This window comes from Drosophila grimshawi, unplaced genomic scaffold (assembly GCF_018153295.1).
Source record: "Drosophila grimshawi isolate 15287-2541.00 unplaced genomic scaffold, ASM1815329v1 contig_848, whole genome shotgun sequence".
NCBI lineage: Eukaryota > Metazoa > Arthropoda > Insecta > Diptera > Drosophilidae > Drosophila > Drosophila grimshawi.
In genome coordinates, this window is record NW_025063692.1 from 17,660,947 (window position 1) to 17,686,576 (window position 25,630).

At 40.3% G+C, this 25,630-nt stretch overlaps 1 protein-coding gene across 1 annotated transcript in view; it reads right to left on the reverse strand.

The window, feature by feature from the left end:
* LOC6565246 (potassium voltage-gated channel protein eag) overlaps positions 1-21,478 on the reverse strand; it is a 43,212-nt gene extending 21,734 nt beyond the window's left edge. The window contains 2 exon segments of the mRNA XM_032738300.1: positions 3,034-3,154; positions 21,038-21,478. Coding sequence (XP_032594191.1) covers positions 3,034-3,154; positions 21,038-21,116 — 200 coding nt within the window. The 5' untranslated portion in view covers positions 21,117-21,478.
* Positions 21,479-25,630: the final 4,152 nt, after the last annotated feature.

Sequence of the window (25,630 nt, forward strand, 5' to 3'; positions counted from 1 at the left end):
GAGAAATATAAAGTGAAATAAAAAATAGAAGCGTTGTCAAGGCAGCGCACGTGCGAAGAGAAATAAAAAAATGTGTTGCATGCTTTTAGGGCGCGCGCGAAAATATGCAAAAGTGGCCAAGCGCTCAAAATGTAAATGAGAGCGAATGTAACAAGAGATGTGGAAGAGAGTGCAAGAGCGCATCAATTGCAATGACGTCAGCAGTCGGCAAATGGATGGAGGTGAATGCGAATGTGAATGTGAATGCGAATGTGAATGCGAATGTGAATGCGAATGTGAATGTGAATGCAAGAGAAGACACAATAAAAACTGTTAATTTGTGTTTGGCGACCGCCATTGTTGCTGTTGCTGTTGTAGTAGTTGTTGTTGTTGTTGTTGTTCGCTCGTTCCTGTTGCAGTTCGACGAATAGTTTATTTTTTTTTATTTTTCGGTGTTTGTGTGTGTGTGCGTGTGTGTGTGTGTGCGTGTGTTTGTGCTTGTTTGTATTTATTTATGCCATGACAAAGGTTCAACAAACTGTGACGACAACATCAACGGCAACGGCGACGGCGACGCTGTTAAAGCGGCCAACAACGTCACAAGTAAAAACGCAAAGCGACTCATTTCCGCTCCGCCGGCCATTTTGTGCATTGAATAGTTTTGATGCACAAGAGTATCTCTATACAGTTGAATATTCATATGAGTATACATACACATATTTGCCTATATAAATCTATATATATACAGTGGTGGCTCGCAAGCGACAACGATATAGTATCCTATATGATATTCGTAAAGCTGCATTAATAATTGATTATGATTAGGAATGAATGATTCTGATTTTTAAAGTATTCTAATTTAAGAATCGTACAACAAAATTAATCGAACTTCAGCAAGTTATAGTTTTCAGTTTTCGAGCATTCACTGTACGTTTAGGTGTGTGTGTGTGCACTTGGATTTGTGTCTAGGCATCGACAAGCATACAATTTGGGTTACAAGGCAGGCAACACAAAAGCCAGAATAGGTTTCGACGAGAGGAGGAGGGGGCTTAGCCAAGAAGGCGCTGATTTAGGCTCCACTCAATAGAGTCTAAACTAACAGCAGTGTGGTCGAGTAACTGGGCGGGGGGGTGCAGCTAAAGGGCGCCACAAACTGCTATAATGGCAAATTGAAAGAAAGTGCGCGCAGTTAAGCAAACAGCAACAACGACGCCAACAGCAACAGCAACAGCAACAGCAATAAACAAACAAACAGAGAGAAAATGGGAAAAGTAGAGATTTTCTTTTTTTGGTCAACCTTTTGCTTGGCTTTTCTTTTTGCATGCGGCCACAGACACACATACACACATACATAGATACACACAAACAGGCACACACACACAGTCACAAAGTAGGTCAAAGCGCAACAATAAATAATACTCACAAGAGCAAAAGAGACACCGACAGAGACAGAATGAAGGAAAGAAAGAAAGACAGGGAGAGAGAGTGAGAGAGAGAGAGAGGGAAAGGGAGGGAGAGGGAAGAGCGCGCAACTAAACGGTAGATTGGCATTATAAAAGTTTAGCCTGGCCCAAAAGAAGCATAGAAATAAGAACAGCGAACAGGACGTCGCTAGGGAAGGGTGTGCTTCTGAATGAAAGGGTGAGGCAGAGGGCGGGGGAGAGGGAGAGGTTCGTGCATGTTATGCATACGCTTTTTTGTTTGGCCAACCGCTGTGGCTAGTTTTGTTCGCAAATTATAAACAATTCGCTGGAGAATTTCAATGTTGGCCTCTGTTACAGTTTGACGGCCACTTGAGCTGGCAGCGCGACTGTTGCTGCCCTGCTGCGACTACTGTCATAACAATTTGTCTCCCATTTAGGACCCGCTTGCCAGCTTACATATACTTTTAATATCCATATGTACATAAGCCAAAAACAACACAAAACGTCCATCGCATCGCATCGATTTCGCCATTATGCTTTTAGCCTCGCAGCTGCTTTCCTGTAGCATACTTTGTGGCGCCGGAGACAAACATTCATTCCATTATACAATAAGTTGCTAAAAGTCTGAGAAGCGCATTAACAGTGGCCACATGTTTTTTTTTATTATTATTATTTTTTTAATGGTATTCCATTCTTGCATGCAGCTGGCAGTGAATTTTGCCCAGCGGAAGGGCATAGTTAACCGGAACTCTGGCGGCTTGCTTTTGCTTTTAATGCGTGCTTAATGCTTTGATAAATGGATAAATGGAGTCCGGTCGTGCAAAGACTAAAGCTGTCTTTTGACTTTTGAGTGTTCATAGTGCTCTGACAATCGACTATGGTTTCAGTCAGACAATGCGCATAAGTCCAGCTCACAGTTTCAGCTTCACTGACATTTGGGTAACTTTGGCAGCAGTTGTGTGTAAATAAACAGCCTAAACTGATGTAAACAACATTAAAAGTGTGATTAAAAGTGCAGTTGTTCATTTCTCTTAAGCATCCTTATTACTTAACTGATTTGGCTAATGGCAATTCGCTTATAATTCTGGTTGTTTTTATAGGGATGAAATCAATATTTGCTTAGGACTTATTAGCCGACTGCATAAAAACCGAAGCAGTCCCATTCTATTCAAATCTTAATAATGTTTGATCTATAATTGTATCATATATTTATGGCAAGCTGTAAGAAAAATAAAAGACATGCAAAACGAGTACTACGAAATATGCAACATGAAGAAAAGCTACATTTGATGTAAGAATGAGGGAATGGTTATAAGAACGACTCTCTGCTTTTGCTGTGTGAGTAAGAAGATACAGAGAGAGATAGAGAGAGAGAGATAGTGAGAGAGAGAGAGAGAGAGAGCGCTGGCGGCTGTGGAGCGCGGGAACTGCATGTAGTACAATACTTAGGCTATGTCGATACATATATGCATAAATATATGTAAATATAAAAAGCACGTATAGCATATATATATATATATATATATATATATATATATATATATATATATAATAAAAGAATAAAAAAGTATATTGAGTAAGAGAGCGCAACAGAGCGAGTGAGTATAAATCGGGCAATACGTACACATACCTGCACGACTTCTGCATGACCTCGGCACGGTTGTAGCCGCTAATCTTGCAGAAGGACTCATTGCAGTAGACGATCGGGAAATCGACGATTTGTGCGTTGGCCAATAAAAACGAGCTATCCGCTGCAAGAGACAGAGAGAGAGAGAGAGAGAGAGAGAGAGAAAGAGCATGAGTTAGAGTTAGTATCACGAACTTTTTATCCATAACTGAAACAAATTTGTGGTTAGCTTAGATTAAAGTATTTTCTACATTTGCCACAAGAAAGAGGCGTATACAAATTACGAGTAATTGTTTATAATTTTGTTTATAGGCCTTTGACACAGATCAATATCTAGCGTCTTTCCTGAAGATGTTTCGTTAACTTTAGCCGTGCTGAAAATTGTTTTGCATAAGAAAATGGGCGAAAAATTCTTGTTCCACAACTCTAGCTTAGGACAAATTGTTATTAAGTCTAAGTGTGTTGCTATCTTCGAAATATATGATAATCAGATTGTGCAAAATGTGAAAAACAGTCACAAAAGGCGGCCAATTGCTCCTCGTCATCCATTCTATAGGCAACAACAACAACAACAACAACAACAACAACAACAACAACAGCTATGACAGCAGATGCTGGATGTTGATTCACACAAATCGCTTATCACATTATCCATGCTGGAATTGCCTATTACTGGGCGCAAGTGTCACTTTCGATAATTATCTAAATTGGCCGATATCTGTTAAGGGCAACGTTGCGCTATGCTTTTGTTGACGGCTGAGCCGATCAGTGTGTCAACTTGTCAGTTTGTCAGTTAGTCAGTCAGTCAGTTATTTAGTAAAGCAAGACGGCGCATCTATCAAAATATTTGCGCGTAATTGCTACATTTCAAATGTTGTCATTCATAATAAAATGCCATTTGATGGCGCAGCTCCCTTTGAAGCCCTATTTGGTTTGGCTCAGTCAGTCAGACTAATGGCGGTTGCTATTGGCCCAGTCATGTGATTGTTGTTGTTGGTGGCTAGGCGATTGAGGGGGAGGGGCGGAGGGAGTCAGGTAACATGGCACATGGTACTTGCTACACATGGAACATATGTACGAGTAAGTAAACCACGCGCTGGCATCGCATGGCATCCAAAATGGCATTGCCTGACTTTTTGTTTGCCTTTGGCAAAAAGTGACTTTTTGGTTGTTGTTGCTATTGCAAGTAATTGCAGTGGCACTCACACGCACTCTGTTGCAAATACATGCGAGCTAATTTTGAGTGCAAATACTCGTCGGTAGTTCCAAAAATATCACATCACATTGCAAACGGTTCGACAAGCGTTCAGTTACAGTCTTTGATGTGTCATAAAAATAACACTTGAACAAATATTTTTGACTAAGTTGAGTGGGAATAAGTTTGTAAGTAGATAAATAAAATAATAAAAACTTGGGATTTTATTTTCTATATATTTCTCGATCTTAAACTGACAAACTACAGGTAAAAAGTATAGCCTATCATTGGAGGAGGAACAAGAAATCAGTAAAGATCGATTGCAGACTCAACTCAATAAATGAATTGAAAATAGTGTAGTTCGTGAAATGAATCACTGGGAACGGTTGCGACAGCAGTAAATTGCAATATTTCGACATGCGACAGTTGAAAATAAGTTGACGTTGGATATCAACTTTATATTTAAATACATTTTATGCTTGGCACTGGCCAGAGGTATGGGAATGGATATGGATATGGATGTGGATATGGGGTTAAAGTGTACTTTATGCCGTGAGCATGGTGACTTGCATGCCAAGCGGACACAACAGGCAACACACTAACCCACATACAAACAGATTTGAATTTCCACATTCACAATTCACGCTTACAACCAATGGATACGAGTCTGTGAGTGTGAGTATAAAAATATATGTTCTGCACATGCAATCGCTCGTAGTCAGCAAATGGGCAAATGCATATTTATATGATGCACACACACACACACACACAGACATACACTGACACAAAAACCAACAGACCTGCACTCAAACTTTGATTTGGCTGAATTCACGCTTGCATTTTTACAACGGCTGTAAGGACAACAAGTACAACTACAACAATAACAACAACAACAACAGCAGCTGCTACTTTATAGTGTCAACAGTTGCCGCCCTGCTTTCCACGCCCCCGATTGTGTTGTGTTTTAACATTTCAAAAAGTAGTTTTTCTAAAAATAAGAATTTGCAATTTTAGTTTTTCGAAATATTTTCTATAATTTTAGCATATATATTTTTGAGAAATGAATGAAATAAAGCATTTTTAATTTTAAGAAATTCGATTTCTTTTCAAATATTTAGAAATTATTTTCGAAAATAAGAAAAACCTTCGATTTTCGTTTTAATGCGACTTGCTAAATTTCAGTGCGATTTTTTTCTGAATGCATCGATTTGTGACTTGACTTTTATATAATTTTCAGGTTAGCAGCATATTGGCCTGGCTCGGTATACTCGCCTAACTTATAAAGCCTTAACTTAAACCGCCACTCCATAAAACTATTAAGCTTAAAGAGGCACTCAGCCGCGTGAAGCTAGCTGAGAGTTATGCAAAAAAGATAAGTTAATTTAAGAAATAAAGAAATAATGAAATATATCACAACAAAGAGACAAACGCATTTTTCTATTTACACTAAAGATTACAAATGAAATGTTAACGAAATGGTTAAGGCCTAGAACACAAATACTGATAAGATATATCTAAAATCTGTATAATATGCAAATCCAAATAAATATTTAGAAACTCACCGGTGAACAAATTTATTCAATTTATTTTTACAAGGCTTAATCGTAGTTGTTTTCAAAATTTGATCCTTGAGTTCTCGAATTCGTGTCACGAATCGAGGGCGTGCTGAATACTGCTGACAACGAGCTCATCTCTAGCCGTAAAGCTTTGCATTCGAGCATGTTTATTTTTATGGGGGCGCTCAGTCACCCACATAAACCTGAAGGCGTATCGACCTCCTCTCGCCTAGCAGACAGTATTTGTGAGTGTTTGCTTTTGCCATTATGTCAACGTCACTACGCTTTACTGTATCAACTGCCACTCGTAGAGTGGACAAGTGCAAAGTGGACTGCTTTTTGTGGGCGGACATATTGGGGCGTGGCTGCACCATAAAACTACACACGAGACTACATTATACTATATATATTCTGTATACTATAGTACACTACAGCTAATGCCATTCAATGGCTGATGGCTGGCCGAGTTTTGCAATTTGTTTTGGGTCATTTGACAGAACCGATTTCTTTTAAAGACCCAATGAGGCGGCAGGTGGCACCACATTGATCCAGGTGGAGTTGCTGCCAAATGAACTGTACATGGGCCACATACATGCAGAGATGACCAGGATAGAGACTTTAATGTATAGTCTACAATAGAAAGAGTTCTCTTTTAGCACTCTCCACCTGAATGCACAGCAGCTAACAAACTTCGTATGTGTTCTCACAAATATTAATGTGGCTGAAAGCGCTCTACGAAGATTTTTGATAAGGCTAGTATTTTTTTTGTGACTGCATAGTTTAAGTGCAGTTTGATATTGTAGAATATTTATGTGGAAGTAGCTAAATATAGGGCGCAGTGCATAAGCTTTCCTAATTTTAGTAATAAGAATAGTTATACTGTGAAATGTGGTTTCCTGGTTTTGTTGGGAATTTGAGAACTAGTTGAACTTTAATATCAATAATCTTGTGCTTTAGACTATTTTTTTTTAAACTCCATAGTTTCAGTACTGTGTAGAATATTTATGTGGATGTAGCTATCATCAGAGTTAGCCAGAGTTAGCTGTGGCATGTCGCTTCTTAAGCTCGGCAAACAAACAAAAGAAACTTGATGTGTGTGTTAGCTGTATTTCGCATGACACGACACGACACGAGTATAAACATGAACATGAATGTTGAATGTTGTTCAAATGTCACGAGTAAAGCCCAAGTCAAAGGCCAGTCAACAGTCAGTGTAATTAATGCGAATTTGATTTGAAGTAATCCGCCAAAAAAAAAAAAACAAAAGAAAACAAAAAACCGAAAACAAACAACAATAATAAAATATACCGCAACCATTTTAATTACAATAAATTCATCATTAATTAAAGAGATGAAACTGCTGGATGCGCCACGGGTGAGAAGCGGGGGGGGGGGGGGGGGAGGGGCTCCACAATGTGATAGCTCAGTTGAAATGTCGCCGGCTGCTGCCGCTACTGATGATTGATGAGCTGCCCCAAGTGCGGGCTCTCTATCTCTCTCTCTCTCTCTCTGTCTTTGGTCAACTGGCAGAGGAGTGCTCCTGCTCCTGCAACGCCTTCTCCGCCCTGCACCTTAAGTGGAATGTGGGATTGGTTGATTGATATGGATTTGGTTTTGCGTTTGGTTCTCGTTTTAATTTCTTTTTGGAATTCGTATTTTGGTTTTGTGTGAGCAGCGCGTAAGTGGTTCTGTGGCTGCAGCCTCTCGTCTAGAGACACATGAGAAAACTAGTCCATTAACTAAATACAGCACACACACACACACACATACACTCACGCACACACACACACTGTAAGCACACACGTTATGGCCGTGCAAAAACTTTCATTTCCGCTTGGCCGCTGCTGCCGCTGCCGCTGCTGCTGCTGCTGCTGTCCAGGATCTGCCTGCCTCACCCACTGCCTCACGGCCCCTCCGCTTGCTAGTGCCCTTAGCCATCCCTCCTTCCTCCCCCTTCGGGCACACAACACTTGCTGTTGCTTGTGCTGCCTGTTGAAGCCATTTTGTGTCATTATTTTCTGTGGTTTTGCATTTTCCATCTTGTCGTCGTTTGCCTTTTGTTTCGTGCTTGCCACACACTCATAATAAACACACACACACACACACACACACACACACAGACACAGACGCACAGACAAAAGCTGGATTTAATGACATTAGCGTACGCTTGCCGTTGTTGCCATCTCATTCTGTCTCGCCCCCTAAGCGCGTGCCTTGCAATTATCCTTTATGCACACACACACACACACACACACACACACAACACACATACAAAGGTGGGCAGTGACAATAGCTAGCTGCTGTAGCCCCCACTTTTTTTTGTCCGCTCGGCTGGCGATTAGGCCACAGATTGCCAGCTGGGCATGTCATTTAGCTGCACACCCCCAACAACTACCCCCTCCCCATCCTATAGTATGCACAGTCGAGTGCATAAATTTTATTGTCCGAAAAGTATAAAAAAAAAAAAAAATACCTAACCCCTTTTAGCAATGCGATTTAATTACATTACAACGGACGGAGAGCAGGTAAACAGTGCGGTGCGGAGAGGTTTGCGGGGTTTAGTTGCGCAGCGGTTCAAGTACAAGCAAAAGCAGTGCACTGGTGGGGGGTTGGGGTTAGGGGATAGGGAGTCCCCGTTCCCGCCGGGCCGCGTCTGTGAAAATGGGGGGAGCGTGCGTGTGTTGTGCGTGTTTATGTGTGTTTGTGTGTGTGTGTGTGTGTGTGTGTGTGGCACTTGGCATTGTTATTAAATTTGCATAATTAAGTGCGAACCTGCCCTGAGCTGCGATGCGTCGCGCTACCAACGAGCGTCTCTTCAGTTACTTCCTTTTTTTGTGTGTTTCTTTTATTTTGTAATTAGAAATTTGAGACAACCAGCGACATATGTATGTGTTAGGCGGCTGAGTGTTTGTAGGGATAGATACAGCTTTCTGTTGAATATTACATGACGTCTTGCGCTGCACACTGAAACGCCCACACAAATACCGCACAAGGAGTACAATTATAGAAAATGTACAAAAATATATGAATCTTAAAATCCTAAATTTAGAAAGCCTTTTTTTTTTATAAATAACTGCACAAAAATATATTTGAAAATCTCTGTTAGCTGTTAAGCTATTTAAGCCATTTCAAATGTTTGTATGTGTGAAATCTTAATGCTTAATAATAAAATATATAAGTCAAAAACAAAATCCAATGTAAACATTTTGTATAAACAGCAAAAAACAAATTAGAAATTGAAATTAGATTCGATTTTTCTGAATATTCGAAAATCGACATGGAATTAAGAAAAGAAAAATTCCCAGTTTTGAGAAAGAGACTATCTTCCTTGTTAGAAATATACTTTCTGAATAATCAGGTGATTTTCGAAATGTCATGGCTATTTTTGCTGAGTGTAGAGTGATAAATAGTTGTAAATTAGTAGTTTCATATGAACTAAATGTCAACGATTTAAATATTGTTTTATATTCAGCTCCGACTTTTGGATGTATTTAATACAAAATGTTGAAAACGTGGCAATCGCTTGTAGCACGCCTCGTATGAGTGATATTTGATATGTCAGCATGTATTACGACAAACTGTTTGCAGATGAATAAAAGCTTCGTCCGTAGCTTAAAATCAATTTTTTTATTTGAAGCCACAAATTCAAACACTTGGCAAAATTTCATTTGCGACTTTGTTTTTGATGCGATTGCTGTTGTTGTTGCTGTTGTTGTTGTTGTTCCTTTTACCGTTGCCATTTCGAATTGAAGGTCAATTGTGTTTTCGTGCTGCCACTGCCACGCCCAGGCATCATCCGGCGCTAAGTGGGTTGCTGTTTGCTACAGCCAACGATGATTGGAGGGGGCAAGAGGTGGGCGGATCGTCGGGTCACATCAGAGAGTCATCATTTACATTTGGTAACCAGAAACTCAAATTATTGCTATTTCACCAGCGTTGTTTGTGTGTGTGTGTGTGTGTGTGGGTGAATGTTTATGTGTAATTGGTCACATCCACACACACACACACACACACACACACACACAACACACATGGGGCGCCATTGGTTTTCATGCTTTGCAGCTTTTGCAGAAGTTTTGTCCTCATTTCATTTGCCTCATGCCTCATTATCATTTGTGTGAGTGTTTGTAAGTGTGTGTGTGTGTCTGTGTATGTGTGTGTGTGTGTGTCGGTGCCCGAGTCTGTGGCTCCATATTTATGCCATGTCCCACCCTGTTCCGCCACAAGCTCAAAAATAGTTGATTGCGTAAACTTTTCGGCTAAAAACAGCAACAGCAAAATTCAAGCAGCAACTTTGAAAATTGGTGCTGCAAGCGTCAGTTATGCGTGCTTATGCGTGTGTGTGTCTGTGTGTGTGTGTGTATATACTTCTGTGTGCTTATGTACTTGTATGCCTGTGTGTGTGTGTGTATGTGTATGCGTGTGAATTGTTGTTCTTTTGCATTTGTTGGCAAGTTTGGCGCGTTGCGTGCAACGAGCGCTCCTTAAACTCTGCAATACTTTAACCAAATTAGGCAACTCATACACACAATCACAACTAAAAATACTCACACACACACACACACACGCTGACACGCATGCTCTTCGAGTGTGTGTGTGTGTGTATGTCTTCTTGTTCGTGCAATGGCTTTGCTCTACTCTGGGTTGCCCTTTCTCTTTCAGTGCAAACTTTTTGGCAGCGACAACTATGAATATAAATCCTTGTCGCTGATCAGAACACGCGATTTCCGAGTGCACGAGTGAGTGTGAGTGTGAATTAGTCAGTGAATGTATTCAAGCATTCATTGAGTGAGAGGCTGTCTAAAGCCAGTGTATGCTATAAGCATAACTACAACAAATACTATGTAAATATCTGTCTTAATCATTGAAAACCTTTTGCAGAACTATTTCGGTTAATTGAATTTTGTTGCCTTGAAAATGATTGAGAAAGCGGTTTTGTAGCAATAATCATTTTAAGTAGTTAACGGAAAATTTCGAAGTTATTAGCGTGAAAGTTTTGATTAATAAATATTTTATTCCACATCTAGTTTAGTTTCCATCGAACACATATTCCTAAACAGGGATCGAAGAAACTTTATTTCAAACTAATAAGTAAATGAGATCCTTTCAAATCCTGGCTTAGTATTTATTCTTTCATACACACACAACCCTTGAGCTATTCATTTAGATTACACTACGAACCAATTCAACTGACTCGAGTGAGGACTATTCATAAGCTATACAAACGTTGCAATTGTGGCTGTTGCACCATGACCTTGAGAGTGTAGTTATGGTAGTTATGGGTTGGGTACTCATGAGTGCTTGCACTTGGACTAAGTCTTGCTCTTTGGCTTTTCTGTGGCCTCGCCACAGTCCGGCACTTAGTCATGACAAGCGGACAGTAGACCACATCAGAAATCGTTTGAACCCTTCCACCCGCCACTTAGCCCAACCCTCCCCCTCGTCCGCCTCAACAGCATAAACCAAGCCAAACAAAACAAAAGCGCCACCAACAACTTAATCCAATTTGATTGGCTTCACAAGCCGGCAAAGAACGTAGCGCCGCATTCACAATGAGAGCCAGTGACACTCTCCCTCTCCCTCTCCCTCTCCCTCTCCCTCTCTCTCTCTCTCTCTTTCCTGCACTCTCTCTCTCTCTCTCTAGTTTTTTGCACCCATTATAAATTTCTTGACTTGCTTTATTTTATCAGTAATTACCTCCGTTTCTTGAATATCGATATATTTCGATTTCCAATAGCAATAAAAGCCACAAATTTTACAGCAGTGGCTTCTAATGATATTGATAAAAAGTAATATAACCTGATCAACGCCCAAATTGAATCAATATCGAATAAGAAACACCTAACTTATAATCGAAAATATATTCTCATATTGATCTTATTTCTATCAGCTGACGCAAGCGAAATTGATCTAGCTTTGTCCGCCTGTTCGGAACTTAGATACTTTAAGCCACAATGTGAAAGATATACATAATAATATTGAAATATGATTTACGTGGCCATATTGAGAAGGGGACAGCATCATCATTTCAACTTATGACTTTATGTTAATTGCTGTATGTAAGTAGATAAGTAATAGACAACTTCTATAATTAATGAAAAAGGAAGGCGGTATTTTTGGCAGTCATAGGGTCATCAAATATTATTGGCGAGTTGAGTTTCAGCAAGAAGGGTCACCACATATTCATGGCATGTTTTGGCTAAAAGATGCCCCCAAGCTTGACTTATAGCATGAGTCAAGTATTCCCCCTGTTAAGTCCTTTATTGATCGGTTTAACATAACTGATGCAAGTAATCCGGTTCACAATCAAGAAGTTAGGGCGAAATAAGTATGTGGGTTCGATATTCCATACCCTGCGATACAGAGACTTATTCCTATTGGTCGATGATGGTCAAAATATAGATGTGCATCGCAAGAAATTTTGAAAATAAAATGCAGATCCTTCTAGAGTTTCCGCCCGATCGTGAAAATATAGAATTTCCAAGCAATTTGTCCAACGATCAACCTAATATTAGTTAAGAGTGTTACATAAATGCACTTAGGTCATTAAAAAAGAAGCCAAAAATATGTTTAAAGCGATAATTCGCCTAACTCTTACAATACTCAATTGCAACGAACTGGGTTTAGGGTATATCGTAGTCGAGCTCACTCGACTACAGTATTCTTACTTGTTTCACCTTTGTTGCTGTTAATATTTGATGAGCATGGGGCATTCATAGACCACTCATAATCATGTTGGTTGTGTGCCTTAAATGGCTTTTTGTTTAATGCTAAATGTCGCTTGGTACCCCCTCCAAGACCTGCCCCAACCTAATGTCGCCGATGTACAATTATATCGGCAGCATGTAGATACTAGAAATCCATGTAATTATCTATATGAATTGTCCGTAACTTACACTCTGTGTATGCCAGGGCCAATGCGATAAGGTTGTGAATAAGGATGAAGGGTGACTGTGTCACACACGAAGGTTATGGTTCATTTGTGAGTTAGTTTTAGTGTGTAAGGTACGTGTGGACAATGATGTTGTGTACGGCGCAAGGTAGGCAGGTGGATAAGCAGTGTAAGAAGTGATACAAGCGTTGAGGTTGGGGTAGAGCATAAGGGATTAGAGGTAGTGTTATTGACTAAGAGGTTAAGGTTCAGTAGTGAATTTGCGTTAGAGGGTAGAAGATAAGGACGGAGAACGAAGTTCAGTGCAGAGTAGGGTAAGCAGGTGGATTGACAGTGACAGTGAGTGAACTTAGAATAAGAAGAGATGTAGTGATCTATGACGTTAGGTGGAGGTAGATCGACAGTGAGGTCTCTAAGTGTCTAAGTCTAGCAGTTAAGTTCAAGTGTACTGGGAACTCCTTGCCATCCGTCTGCCATACAATGGTTATTTGTGTGCGTTGACCTGGCTCCGCCGTCTGGAATGTGTGACCATCAAAAGCGCAAAAAGCAACAAAATCTTATGTCCAACGACCCTTTGCGGAGGTGCTAATCATTGCGGGTACTTTGGTCCACATGGCGTATGATTTACGGGGCAATAACCAACTCATTAGCTCGTGTTTCATGTTCTTTTTTTGAAGACCTTCCCGCTCCAAAGCGAACTCTCCTTGGAATTAACTTAACATTCTGACATTATTTTTTGTAACTTTATTACTGCTTTCACTTCGGCGACTTTTGACCTTCTTAAGCAATGGAAGCGGGCTTGAAGTGGAAATGCGCTCGCGGATCAAAGACGCAACCACGTCAAAAGTTAAAGTGTCACAAAGCAAAGTAAAGCAAAGCAAGGCAAAAGCAACGCTAAGGTTACATTCAAAGAACGTTAAAAACAACAGCAACAATAATAGCGACAACGACAACGACTACGACAACGACAACAGCAACAACGACAACAACATGCAAATGGCATAGCCAAAAGGGGCGACCCATCAAAAAATCGATAAATGTAATGGCGAAACTTGAAGGCAGCCGTTGCCCCGAACCTATATTCGACTGAGCCCAGCCCAACTTAGCCAAACAGTCGTGTAGTCAACGTTAATTTACACGGCGACAGCGAAACAGCAACAGCAACAACAAAAGCAACAACAACAGTAACAACAAAAGCAACAATAAAACACAATAAGCAAAGGAAAATCAATAATTCGCTGGGCTTAAAGCAGGCGAAGGAGGGGGGTTGCCATTGGTCAGGGGGTCAGTGGTTCAGTGGTTGAGTGGGTTGCTGTCGTGTTGTGTCGTGTCGTAATTGCAATTGTTAACTGCTGCCTCCGCTTACATTCCCCCCTTGGCCCCCAACTCCGCCTACTGCACTGCACCCGCAGAGATGCTAAGATTCGCGGGGCTTGTTGCATTTGCTTGAGGGTGGTTTGCAGATTGATTGATTGCTTGACCGTGTCCGAATACGGGCTACGGCTACAGTTACGTCTACGGTTACGGTTAAGGTTACAAGGAATACTTGAAATACACGCATTCCAATATTTATGTTCAATTGGCGCGCGACCTTTGTCATTACTTGGATAATCGAAATAATTATATGGAACACAGTTGCATCGCAGCTTGAGGTGCAGAATGAATGAAATATGAGCTAGTTTCGTTGGTTAACCTGAGGAAATTGAATTTACTGTGCACTCAGTTGCCATAAGCAATGTTAATGTTTATTTACTTAACAATTAATTATTATTCGGCGGGTAGACAAGGGTTATTCAGTTGTCATTAAGTCCTCTTTTGAATGTCAGTCAGATCGCATTGAGTGCTCATTTTCTATTCATTGAATAGTCAATTAGTGTCGTTCTTAAGATCACACTCAGTTCTCAGTCCCTCAATCAGTTGCCAATCAGATATTATTCAGCTGTCATACAATACCCATTCACTCCATTCATTCAGTTCTCATTCGGTGCTTATTATAATTATGCGGCTGTCATTTCATTATCATTCAAATGAGTATTCAGGTGTCATTCAATTCTCATTCCACTGTCATTTAGTTTGCATTCACATCTCATTCAAGCCTCAGATTTGGGGGCTGTGGTGCAAATAGTTTGCCATGAAGGACATTCGACATTTGTTGAAATATGGTTCTCAGCATGAGTTGAGTTTGAAAATACCAAATAACAATTTCAGCCTTTAAATATTTGCTGAATTAATTTTGAAACACTTGTGAACCGCTACTAAACCGGTTCACGGTCTTTAAGCATTACGTATTCGAATTTTAGGTTCTGCTTTGGCCAAGTAAGCTGAAAACAAACATAAAATTGACCTTTTCTAATTGCTCTAAGCCTAATCACTGACCATACACAAACAATGTCAATAGCAAGTATAACAACAACAACAGCAGCAGCGGCAACAACAAACACCAACAAGAAGAACAACAACGAAAAATTATGAGCAAACATTTTGCACGGCAGCAAAATTCACAAAAGCGCAAAATTAGCAGAAAAAATAAAGAAATATAAAAAAAAGGCTGAGAGGGGAAACTTCAAAGCCAGCAAGTCAAACGAGTGGCTGACACTTTTGGCCACAATATTGTTATTGCTCCTCTTGCTCATGCTCTTGCTGTTGTTGTTCTTTTTGTTGTCGTTGCTGATGCTGTTGCTGTTGCGAGTAGCTGCTGACGAAGATCAAACAGCGCGTGGTCGGAGCGAGATAAAAGTGCGAGGCACACCACAAAGGCGACGACACAAATTTCAAACATTGCCACTGTGCTTTTCAAGGGGCTTGCAGAAAAACACTGAGAATCACACAGAGGGAGAGAGAGAGAGAGAGAGAGAGGGAGACAGATATGGTTTATCCTGTGCTTGTGTGTCGCCAGCTAAAAGCTTGGGGTCAGGACACAATTCGGGGCTTGGGCTCAAGCTCGTATTTCGGGTTCAGCATGTGCAAAACTTTTGGCCTCAATTTCAACTTTAATGAGTTTGCAGTAAAAACAACCAACACTAACTTGTCTAGCTCCTCCAATGTGTGTCACCGGCAGCATATCGAATAAGTTATGCTTCTGGCTGTAAGCCCTGGAGCTAAATAGCCCAAACATAAACACAGCGTCAACATAAACTATTAGCTCAAAATTGTTGTCTTTCAAATTACTGTGTTTTTCTTCTTGTTTTTTTTTTAAACTTAAATCTTAAATCAACACTTTGACTGTCAGTGGAGTCGGCTATATCGTGTTGCACAGCAATTCCCAAATGGGTCAAGCATTAACTAAACTAGCGTTGTCCAACAGTTCTTGTATATATATATATATATATACGAGTATATATATATATTAATCGATATTGCATAAAAAGTCAACTTAGCAAAAGGTGCTTTCAGAACTATGCTAGGCATAAAACCAGTTAATACGCTTCACGTTAATATGCGCTGGCCACTGGACTTGGCCAGATAAGGCAGAGTAGACGTCTCAGTGGCTGAGTGGGCTCGTTGATAAGTTTGTTATTATAATAAATATAATGGTCTTAAAGATATTATGAAAATTTTCGCTTTGTTGCTCAGTTTTACGCCAGTTTTGTGGGGCGGGGGCGGTGGGTGTGTAAACGTTGGACGTTGGACGTTGGACGTTGGACGGTGAATGGGTGCGAGCTGTTAATCATGGGCGCCTGCGAGGCTTTTGTTTATGGCTGCAACGATTTGTTAACGTGGCCAGAAAAAATGCCTCCACAAAACCAATCGACCCAAACAAACAGAGGTTAGAGCAGCCACCAGTGGAGCAGGACACCAGGGGGCGGGCATGATTGAAAAACTGTCGAAATACAATGTTCGAGCTGTCCGAAACGCCACTGACTGCGTATACGTAATGTGGCAGTTCCGTAGCCTCGCGATTGGATATGCAAATTTTTTGGATGAGATGGGCCAAAAACAAAAAAAAACAAAAAAAAAACAGAAGCGGAAAACACGTGTACATACTATGCGAAGGGGTTAAAGGGCGTGAGGCGGTTAGGCAGTTCACATTTGTTTATCCTTCATTGAATTACAACGGAGGCGAAGTGTGCACAGCGAGTGGGCAAAGTGAAAAACTGTGAAGTAGCCCCGAGCAATACTGAAAAGGATGTTGAAATTACAGCAAGGCTTGGCCTTTTTCTGCATGTGCCACATAAGGTAGGCCAGAGAGAGAGAGAGAGAGAGAGAAGTCTGAAACAGAGTTACGGACTGAAGTATCCGAGATCTGCCAAAACTAAAGGAAAGCATCCAGTTGCAGAAATGCCACATGCCCGTTTTCAACTCTTATATAAAACTTGGAATTTCCTCGACGATTGCCACTTTTTCTCACTTTTCAGATTGTTTTCCCACTCTTTTTTCATTCCACTTGTCTGGTTTTGTTTTGGCATTTCCACGTTGGTGGCGCGGCGGCAATTCTTCATCTTTCCTACCCCTCACCACAACATTTCCCTTTCCGCCCGCAAGCGTAATTTGCTCGACTTAATATGCGACACTTCCTTATTTCGCAGTCACAGTCTCTTCATCATTCACATCCTTAGCCTTATCCTTATCCTTATACTCAGCCACCCAGCATTTCTGCTCTTCTCCATTTTCCTACGTATCTGTGCATTTCCTTTATGGCATTTTCTCTTTACACTCTTTTTTTTTACCTTTTTTAGTCGCTCATGCAAAAATCGTGGACCAGCATAAAAAAAAAGTATATAAAAAACCGAAAATATTACGAGGTAGTCGCATTTTCTTTTTCACAGTTGCTTTCACTACAGTTTACCCCAGTGGCAGCCATCAACTAGCTCTTGTCGGTGTCTATCTCTGCCCTTGTCTATCTCCTCGGCCGCCATTCCTCTCTGACTGCTTTTATTTTGTCGACATTCACTTTACTCGGCTCCCAAATCCTTTTGAAAAAGGCTTAATGTCTGATTTGGCTGCTGAGTAATCCGCTTTAGACTCGCTAAAGACTCTCTCTTCCCTATGAATATATACATAAAATGTATATAGATATATAAAAAAAAAAACATGATTATTAAATAATCCCCACCCGTTGCACCCACCTGGCTGACACGTGTCGCCTTCAAAAAGTCTCCCACATGACACTCGGAAAACCTAAGCAACACTTTCCAAGCAAAAATTCGAATCGGAAAAAAGAAAAAATGCATAATTAAATATCAATGGGTTGCTTTTAATAACATGGGCATGTTAGCCTGTCAGTTGTGCTGTCAATTAAAAAAATTTAAATACCATCTAATCTAATCAATTTTTGCGACAGGAAAATTACAAGCGGATATTCACGCAAAAGAGCAAATGCAACCAATAAACACAGCTATTTTCTTAGACAGCCTGGCAGCGAACCCACAAGATTGTCTCAATAATAGTGAGATCTTGAATAAATTGGTGAAGCGGATTAGGGTAACCATCTATTGGATCCCAGCACACACATTGGATAATCAAATTGCTGACGTCTGGATTGGACTGGAGTCTCTTTGTGCCATAAAAATGCTTACTGCTGGCTGCGCAAACACTTATGCAACCCAATAATTGTGGAAGATGCTAAGTGCAATCTCTCTCTTGACAACCCAATAATTGTGGAAGATGCTAAGTGCAATCTCTCTCTTGACAACCCAATAATTGTGGAAGATGCTAAGTGCAATCTCTCTCTTGACAGTGACGAAACATTAGAACACTTTATGGAGCACAGCCTGGCAATCAACAGACTAAGACTCCAAGATCAGTGAGGGGATCCAAGATCAGTGGCAATCATGGCGCTCCTGCAGCTGATAGGACTGGACCAAGAGCTTTAGCTCATTTATCAGTGGGAGGCACAGAGTCTACCAATAATAATTAGCATAAGATTATTAAAAGTTAACGCTTCGTATTCCAAATATAGCGCTTTGAGTACCACTAAAGCCAAGAACATTTCCATTCAGCTTTATGTCTATTTTATTCTATAAATGTAGCAGAGTGTAATAGTTTATGAATAGAACAGAATAGTTGCATAAGCGATGTCATTGACCATTTCGCTTGCTGCACTTATTGCTTAATTAGCATATTGTGTTATTTACAATTCACACAGCTAGTAGAAATGCAAGTCTCGAAACCACACAGCCCAAAACACACACAAAAACAACACCCGCCAGCTGCACAGACAGGCAGTTGTATTCACATGAAATACAACAAGTGCTGCAACAACAACAAATGCAATTGTGTGGCAACTGCAACTGCAACTGCAACTGCAGCAACTGTCTGAGAGTTGACTGTGTGGTGTTAGTTAGCTGGTTTTGGCTGGATTGCATTGTGTACATTTTGAGTGGCTGCAGCTATTAGTTTGTTAATTGTCTGCTTGTTGCTGTCAGTTTGTTGCTCTTTGTTGCTGCTGCTGCTGCTGCTGCTGTAAAATGTAGCTGACTGTTGAGAATTGGGTTATGCAATTAATATGCCTATTTCTGAGTGCGCGCACTCGTATGTGTGATTTATGAGTGACTTTAGATAATTAGTTTCATCATTTCAAGCCATCAGCCTCACAACCTTTCATATCCCTTGACATACTCAAGCTTATTGCTGTTTCCAGTTCATCATCGTCGTATTCCTAGATGGATATGTTTATCTACAATTAGATCCCTATTATCTACAAGCTCCAGCCATATCTAGCCTCATATTGCTTTATATATATATATACATATATCTCAGTCATATGCATATCATTCATCATAAAGCTTCTCTTTGATGCTATTTTCTACACCTCGATTTACTCTCTTTTTCTCTCTATCTAACCTATATCTAGCCTCATATTGCTCTACTCATTTCTAGTCGGATACATATATTTCATCTTATAGCTTCGCGTTGATGCAATTTCTTTTCATAATCCGATTTCATGGCCATTTCCCGGTATAGTCCACGCTTGAATCCCGCTTATATAGTTATGCCATCCAATCTGTAATTCCAATTTGCATTACTGTTTCATTTCACAATTCTATGCCCATGCACAATCCTATTACTTTGTGTATTCTATTTCTATTACTGTTCCTGTACCCTATATACCTACATAATCCCCTACACCATACACCCCCCCACATCCATTCCGTTTCTTTTGTTCAGTTGGTCAACAGGTTGCTGCCGCCGTTTTAATTGGCCCTGGGGCGATGTCAGCTCAGCAGTCGACGTGTCTGGCGGGTGAGTTGGGGGCGCTTTCTCGGAACGTGTGTCTATTTATAGAGTTAGGCTGCTGTCAATGGCATACGTGTATGTCTGTGTGTGTGTGTGTGTTTAGCCAGCATCCTGTACACACACACACATACACACACACACATACACGCACGCACGCACACAAGCCCAGCGCGAGGTGTGAGCGTTGACAACTTAACGGAAAATCATTTCACATTCTGTTTGCATTGGCTTTGGCATCGCCATCTTCCATTACCATTGCCATTCCCATTCCCACTCCTATTCCTATTCCCTTTCCGTTCACATCGCTCTCCCTATGACCATCGTTGTTGCCTTCCATTCCAAACTGGCAATCGCAGAATGCTGGACCACAACTGACCACAAATGGGCGTGTCAGTGCTGAGCTTAGAGGAATGTAATTTTCAAACAGACTACCTGGTCCATTTTATTGGTACATATCTGAATTGGAGCTGAGCTGCGGTTCACACTCAAAAGTGGTCTAGTGCCGTGCGGCATCCCTATTCAACAAGTGTGTCTTTCAACGATGTCCATCATTATCTCTTTAATGTGGACTGATTACATGTTGCATGTCAGCCAACGGAAGTAGTTCGATTTAAACAATTTTAGTGGAATGCTTAAGTCTCTGTTTCTCTATATTTAATTTGGATCACTTTTTATTTAGTATTTATTTATTTACCTACATTTTGAAAACCCCTTTGAAATATATGGTATTTATATAAAAATTTACATGAATTTTACTTTATTACTCAGTAAGTAAATTTATAAAATTGAGGTTTTCCAGTGCGGATTTTTCTTAAACTTAAACTAAATATAAATAGCTTATAAAAATCAGGTACAACTTTCTTTAGCTGCTGAGCTAAGATAGCAGCTCAGTCGGGAGACTATATTTCATTTATATTTTCAGCATTTCAGAACGGATTTTTCCAAAAAATCATGATTTGCATTTGTACGCTTTACAAATGCATTTCTTAGCAATAGAAAATAGTTCTACAAAATACATACATAAACATAATTTTCTTTCTAATATTAATTTGTAAATTTTATTTTGAGTGTACAGTTTGGATCAGGATACAGTTAGCTTTCGTCGGAATTGAAATTTGATGTATGCATATGGAGCAGGTATAGGTTGTGTCGGGGGGAATGGGGGTTTTCTATTGTTTGTCTACTTACGCTGCGAATTGGAGCGCCTTATGATGTTCTCGAGGAATGTGTTTTGCGGCGCAACCAGTCCGCGTCGTCCGCCAGGCATTTTGCTGCCTGCCTAATTGCTATGCCGCGTCGCCGCCCCGCGATGACTGGAAGTGGCAACTGAACGCTGCACCTGCTGCAGCTGGATGGTTGATGGATGGATGTGGCTGCCTGCCGTCTGCCGCCTGCCGTCTGCTCCTCCTCCTTCTCCTCCTCTTTCACGCCGCCTTGCGCTGCTGTCCCTCTGTGTGCTGTGGGGCGGTTCCCTGCTCGATCTTTGAGCATTCGCTTAGATGCTGGCGACTCTGTTGCTGAGCAGCGCTGCATTTTCAATGCGCTGGCCGTCCGCCATTTTGTCTAGGAAACTAACACACTAACACACGCACACACCCGGATATTCACACACTCACACACACTCGCGCGCACACACACACACACTCACACTCACACACACACACACGCTACGCGAGGCGAGTCGAACTTTTAGTTTTGATGCTAATTTTGTTGTTCTTGTTTGATTATTCTTGTTGTTTGTTGTTGCTTTTTTTGTTGTTGTTGTTGCTGCAGCTGCTGCTTGTTGTTGACCACCTCACACAGTCTTATCGGTTGCATATGGCACTGCAAAGATAAAACAATTGTTTTAGCATAAAATAGAGTAAATAAAAACATTGCGAGCAAGTGATACTCATAGACTCAAAGAGTGAGAGAGAGAGAGAGATAGAGACAGAGAGAGAGACAGAGAGAGAGACAGAGAGAGAGACAGGGAGAGAGACAGGTGAAGCATTTTACAATTTAATACCCCCGATCAATATTATATTTATAATTTAATTGCTCCCTTTTAACCTGATTAAGTTTAATTTGTAGTTTTAATTCGAATTCGAAATATATAATGTGAAATGTTTATTTTTGGCTGCGTTTTATAAATTTGTGGACTTTATTTAGGCCACATTAAATAAAAAGAGTTGGAAAATCTCAAGTAGCAATAACATAATCGACTCGTTTTGATTTTGGTTGCCGATTATACAATCGCATTAATTTGCATGTGCATTTAAGCAGAAAATGTGCGCAAATCCTGCGCAATTATTGCTATCAATTATTAAAGCATTTGTTGCAACCACAACAAACAGGTCGTATACGTAATATGCATTTTCTTAGCTGGACATCTGCTTGCGTCTTTAATTCACTGACAGTTGCATGCTGTGGCGCTGTGGCGCAACCAAGCATGCCCAGATTATAATGTTATTATGGCCAGAACGGAAGGCCGCATCAACCACTCCATAAAGTATACATTTGTATACACTTAATTACTTTCTGGCTGAGACAGCCTTCAGGATTGGAATTTAAGCTGTTGTATCACATATCCAAATCAAGTTTTATTTCACTTTATCGATAACTTTGAACGTTTGCCCAGTATAGATGCAAAGCGATAACCGATAATCGATTACATATAATATACATTGAAATATTATTGATCAACATTAGAAATGCCATCAAGAACGGTTAAGAATCACACAAGTTATAGTCGAAAAGATATTCTCATGTTGATCTCATTACTTTCTTAAAGTATAAGTGCAACAATTATTTTTCTGAGTGTATGAATTGCCCAGTTTCTATAATGCAGCTAATGCTTTTTAATTAATAATGCCACTAAGACGTACACGAAACGGGGAAAAGAATTGAATTTGAAACGGAAACGGAAACGGAAAGGGAAAGGAAAATGCCAAGCAAGAGGAAACTCGATAAAATATCAAAGTGCACACAACGTTTATTACTTTACCGATGTCCAATTACAAAATGAAGCTGCATATTCTCGAGCAATTATGCACCCTAAAAAAAAAAACGCCCTGAAAACTAGAAGGTTTTCTGTTGTTGAGAAACAATTTCTAATTAAACGAAAACAATTTCTAACAATTAGGAAGTCTTAGAAATATTTGAAATATGAATACATTTCTGAACAATAGCAAAAAATCTTCTTCATTTTCAGAAACTATTTTTAAAATAATTGTAGGAAATTTTACCCTGAAATTAGGAAAAAAAAACTCAGATTTGTACAAAAAAATGTTCAAATAATAAGGTGAATTATCCTTGTGGCAAATTTCTCAAATTCAACTTGATTTTGTTGTTTCCTGTTATATATGCAGTTTGTGTGTAAGTTGAACAAGTGAAGCCATTTTGAAAGCGACTTTTGGTAGTAAGAATATATATGTTCATTACTCTCGAACTCGAATGGGGAAGGAAGCGAGTCTCTCCGTTGTTGTTTTAACTTTTAATGATGATGCTGCTCTTGTTTATTGGCTTGTGTGTAATGAGCTCAGTTATCTTTTATTCATCAAAAAATTTAAGCTACACGCCAGCGAAAGGTCATTTTGTGCCTGGTCTGCTGGTTGTGGTTGTTCTCCGTTGGCTAAAAATGCTCTCAGGCATTCATGAATTTTTGGCTTTTAGTGCGTTTTGCCAACGCGATTTGGTCCAACATATAGCCGAGCCGGAGACACCAAGAAGTTTTGAACTGGGAGCTATTCAAGTGCATTGTGACATGACCCAGTTTTGAACTTTGCCTTAGATTTAGCTTATTAGGGCCATAATTAAGGCGTACAACAACAAACACCTTGTGTCCAAGAAAATAACAGATTCTCCAGCTAACCAGCACCATTGGCCATGACGTCAGCACAGCATTTGGCACACCCTTTTTGACACTTGTCAAAAATTTGTCAATATTTGAAAGGGTGGCGCGAAGGGCGTGGCAAGCAACCATCTCAACCCAACGTCGTCACCTACACGTCCATTCTAAATGAGAGTACCGCAAAGCTGTCTCCCTCACACATCTCTTACTTCTCCCACTGGGCGGCAAAATACAGAATGATGCTGTGGCTTTGGCACGTACAGTGGTCGCTCCTTAACTGCAACTTCTAACAAAATTGTTAACATGCCAGCTATTATGTGATAAACAACAACATAAAACTTCTATATTATCAATCGCATCAATTCTAATCCAAAATAAGGCTTGAACCTAGGAGATCAAAGTTGTCACAAGTAGCTAAAAAAGAAACAATTTACACTGAAAATAAATTCGCCATGAATTTTAGAAAATCACCCTGACAATTACAAAAGTTTTTCTTGGATATAAGTTTTAAATATAAGAAATAAAATTTCTAAATTTAAGAGGAACCTGCCCTAAATCGACAGCACCCAAAAAACATGGCTAAAAAGTAGCCAAAAAACTTTGTCTTTTTGAAATGGAAACTCGTCAGTTTTTTTTTGAAATGATTGTATATGTGAAATCCTCAAATAATAATGTTTATCAATAATATAAGTTACAAAAAAACACTCTGGAAATTAGAACTATTTGTTTTCAGAATATTGCATCCTTAAATTAGGATAAGTAAATATATATTTATATATGTATATTAATTCTTAACATTATGCATTGATTGATTGATTGATTTGATGATTATTTGCACTAACGAGTTGTTCTTATTAGCGAGCATGCACTGTAGTAGAGAATGGATCGGCAGCTGCTGGGACGGGTGGCAGATTGTGGCTGGTCTGTGTTGGGGGTTGGCGCTACCACACTACATCTGCCACAGCTACTTTGACTTTGGCCTGTTGACGTCCATGTCATTTGGCGACCAAATGACCGACCAACCGACCAACCACACGTTGAGTTTTAGCTCTGACGTTGACGACGCCGGCTGCCGTTGTCGTTGTCGTTGCCGTTGTCGTTGACTCTGACGCTGGCGACAGTAACCACGCGTCAACGTTTGCCTTTCAGCGTGTTCACCTTGCCCCACAAAGCACAACGACCACGAAGACTGAGAGGGGCTGAGTCAATGGCAGACCCATTCCCATTCCCATTCCGATCCCTTCGTTAGCCTCTCAATGGGTTGCTCATACATTTTAATTTGTTACTGCGATAAGCCACCGCATCGGCCACAAACACAAACGTGTCGCCCCTTTTTTGCTTGGGCTGCTCGCTTTTTATTTAATGGCTCACTTAAAGTACGTCATAAAAATTAACATGAGTGGCAAGGCCGAGTGGCCGAATGGCCGAGTGCCCAAGATGCCAAGCCAAATGGACTCTAAAATGCCGTGCAACAGACTTGCAATTCGAGGTGAAAGAAAAGTCAATGCTGAGCTCCTCTCGACCAGTTATTTTTCCCTTTCTCTGCCTCCCCCATCTGGTCACGATCTGTTAGCCTTTGAAATGGCCAACTGAGTGAGGTCAAATACCAACATCTTAACTACTTGGGTTCGAGCTAAGAATTCAATTTGTAATTCCTAAAATGGGGTTTGCTTGAAAACATACTCATCTATTACTCCGTCTCTGTGCAGTCCAGGTAAGCAAAGCTGTACGATCACAATCTAAATGATGGAGCTAAGTTTGGTCGGTTTCTTTATGTCACATTTCAATGCTTAGTAATGGCAACTAGATATTTAGACAGTGCTGTTAATCAGTCTATTTATTGCAATGAAAGGCAGCTTTAAGCAATTTTGCCAGGCAAGCCAGAGCTATAGACTCGACTCTTCGTTCACATTGGGCGCACATTCAATTTGCGATGGGCTTTAAATATTAAT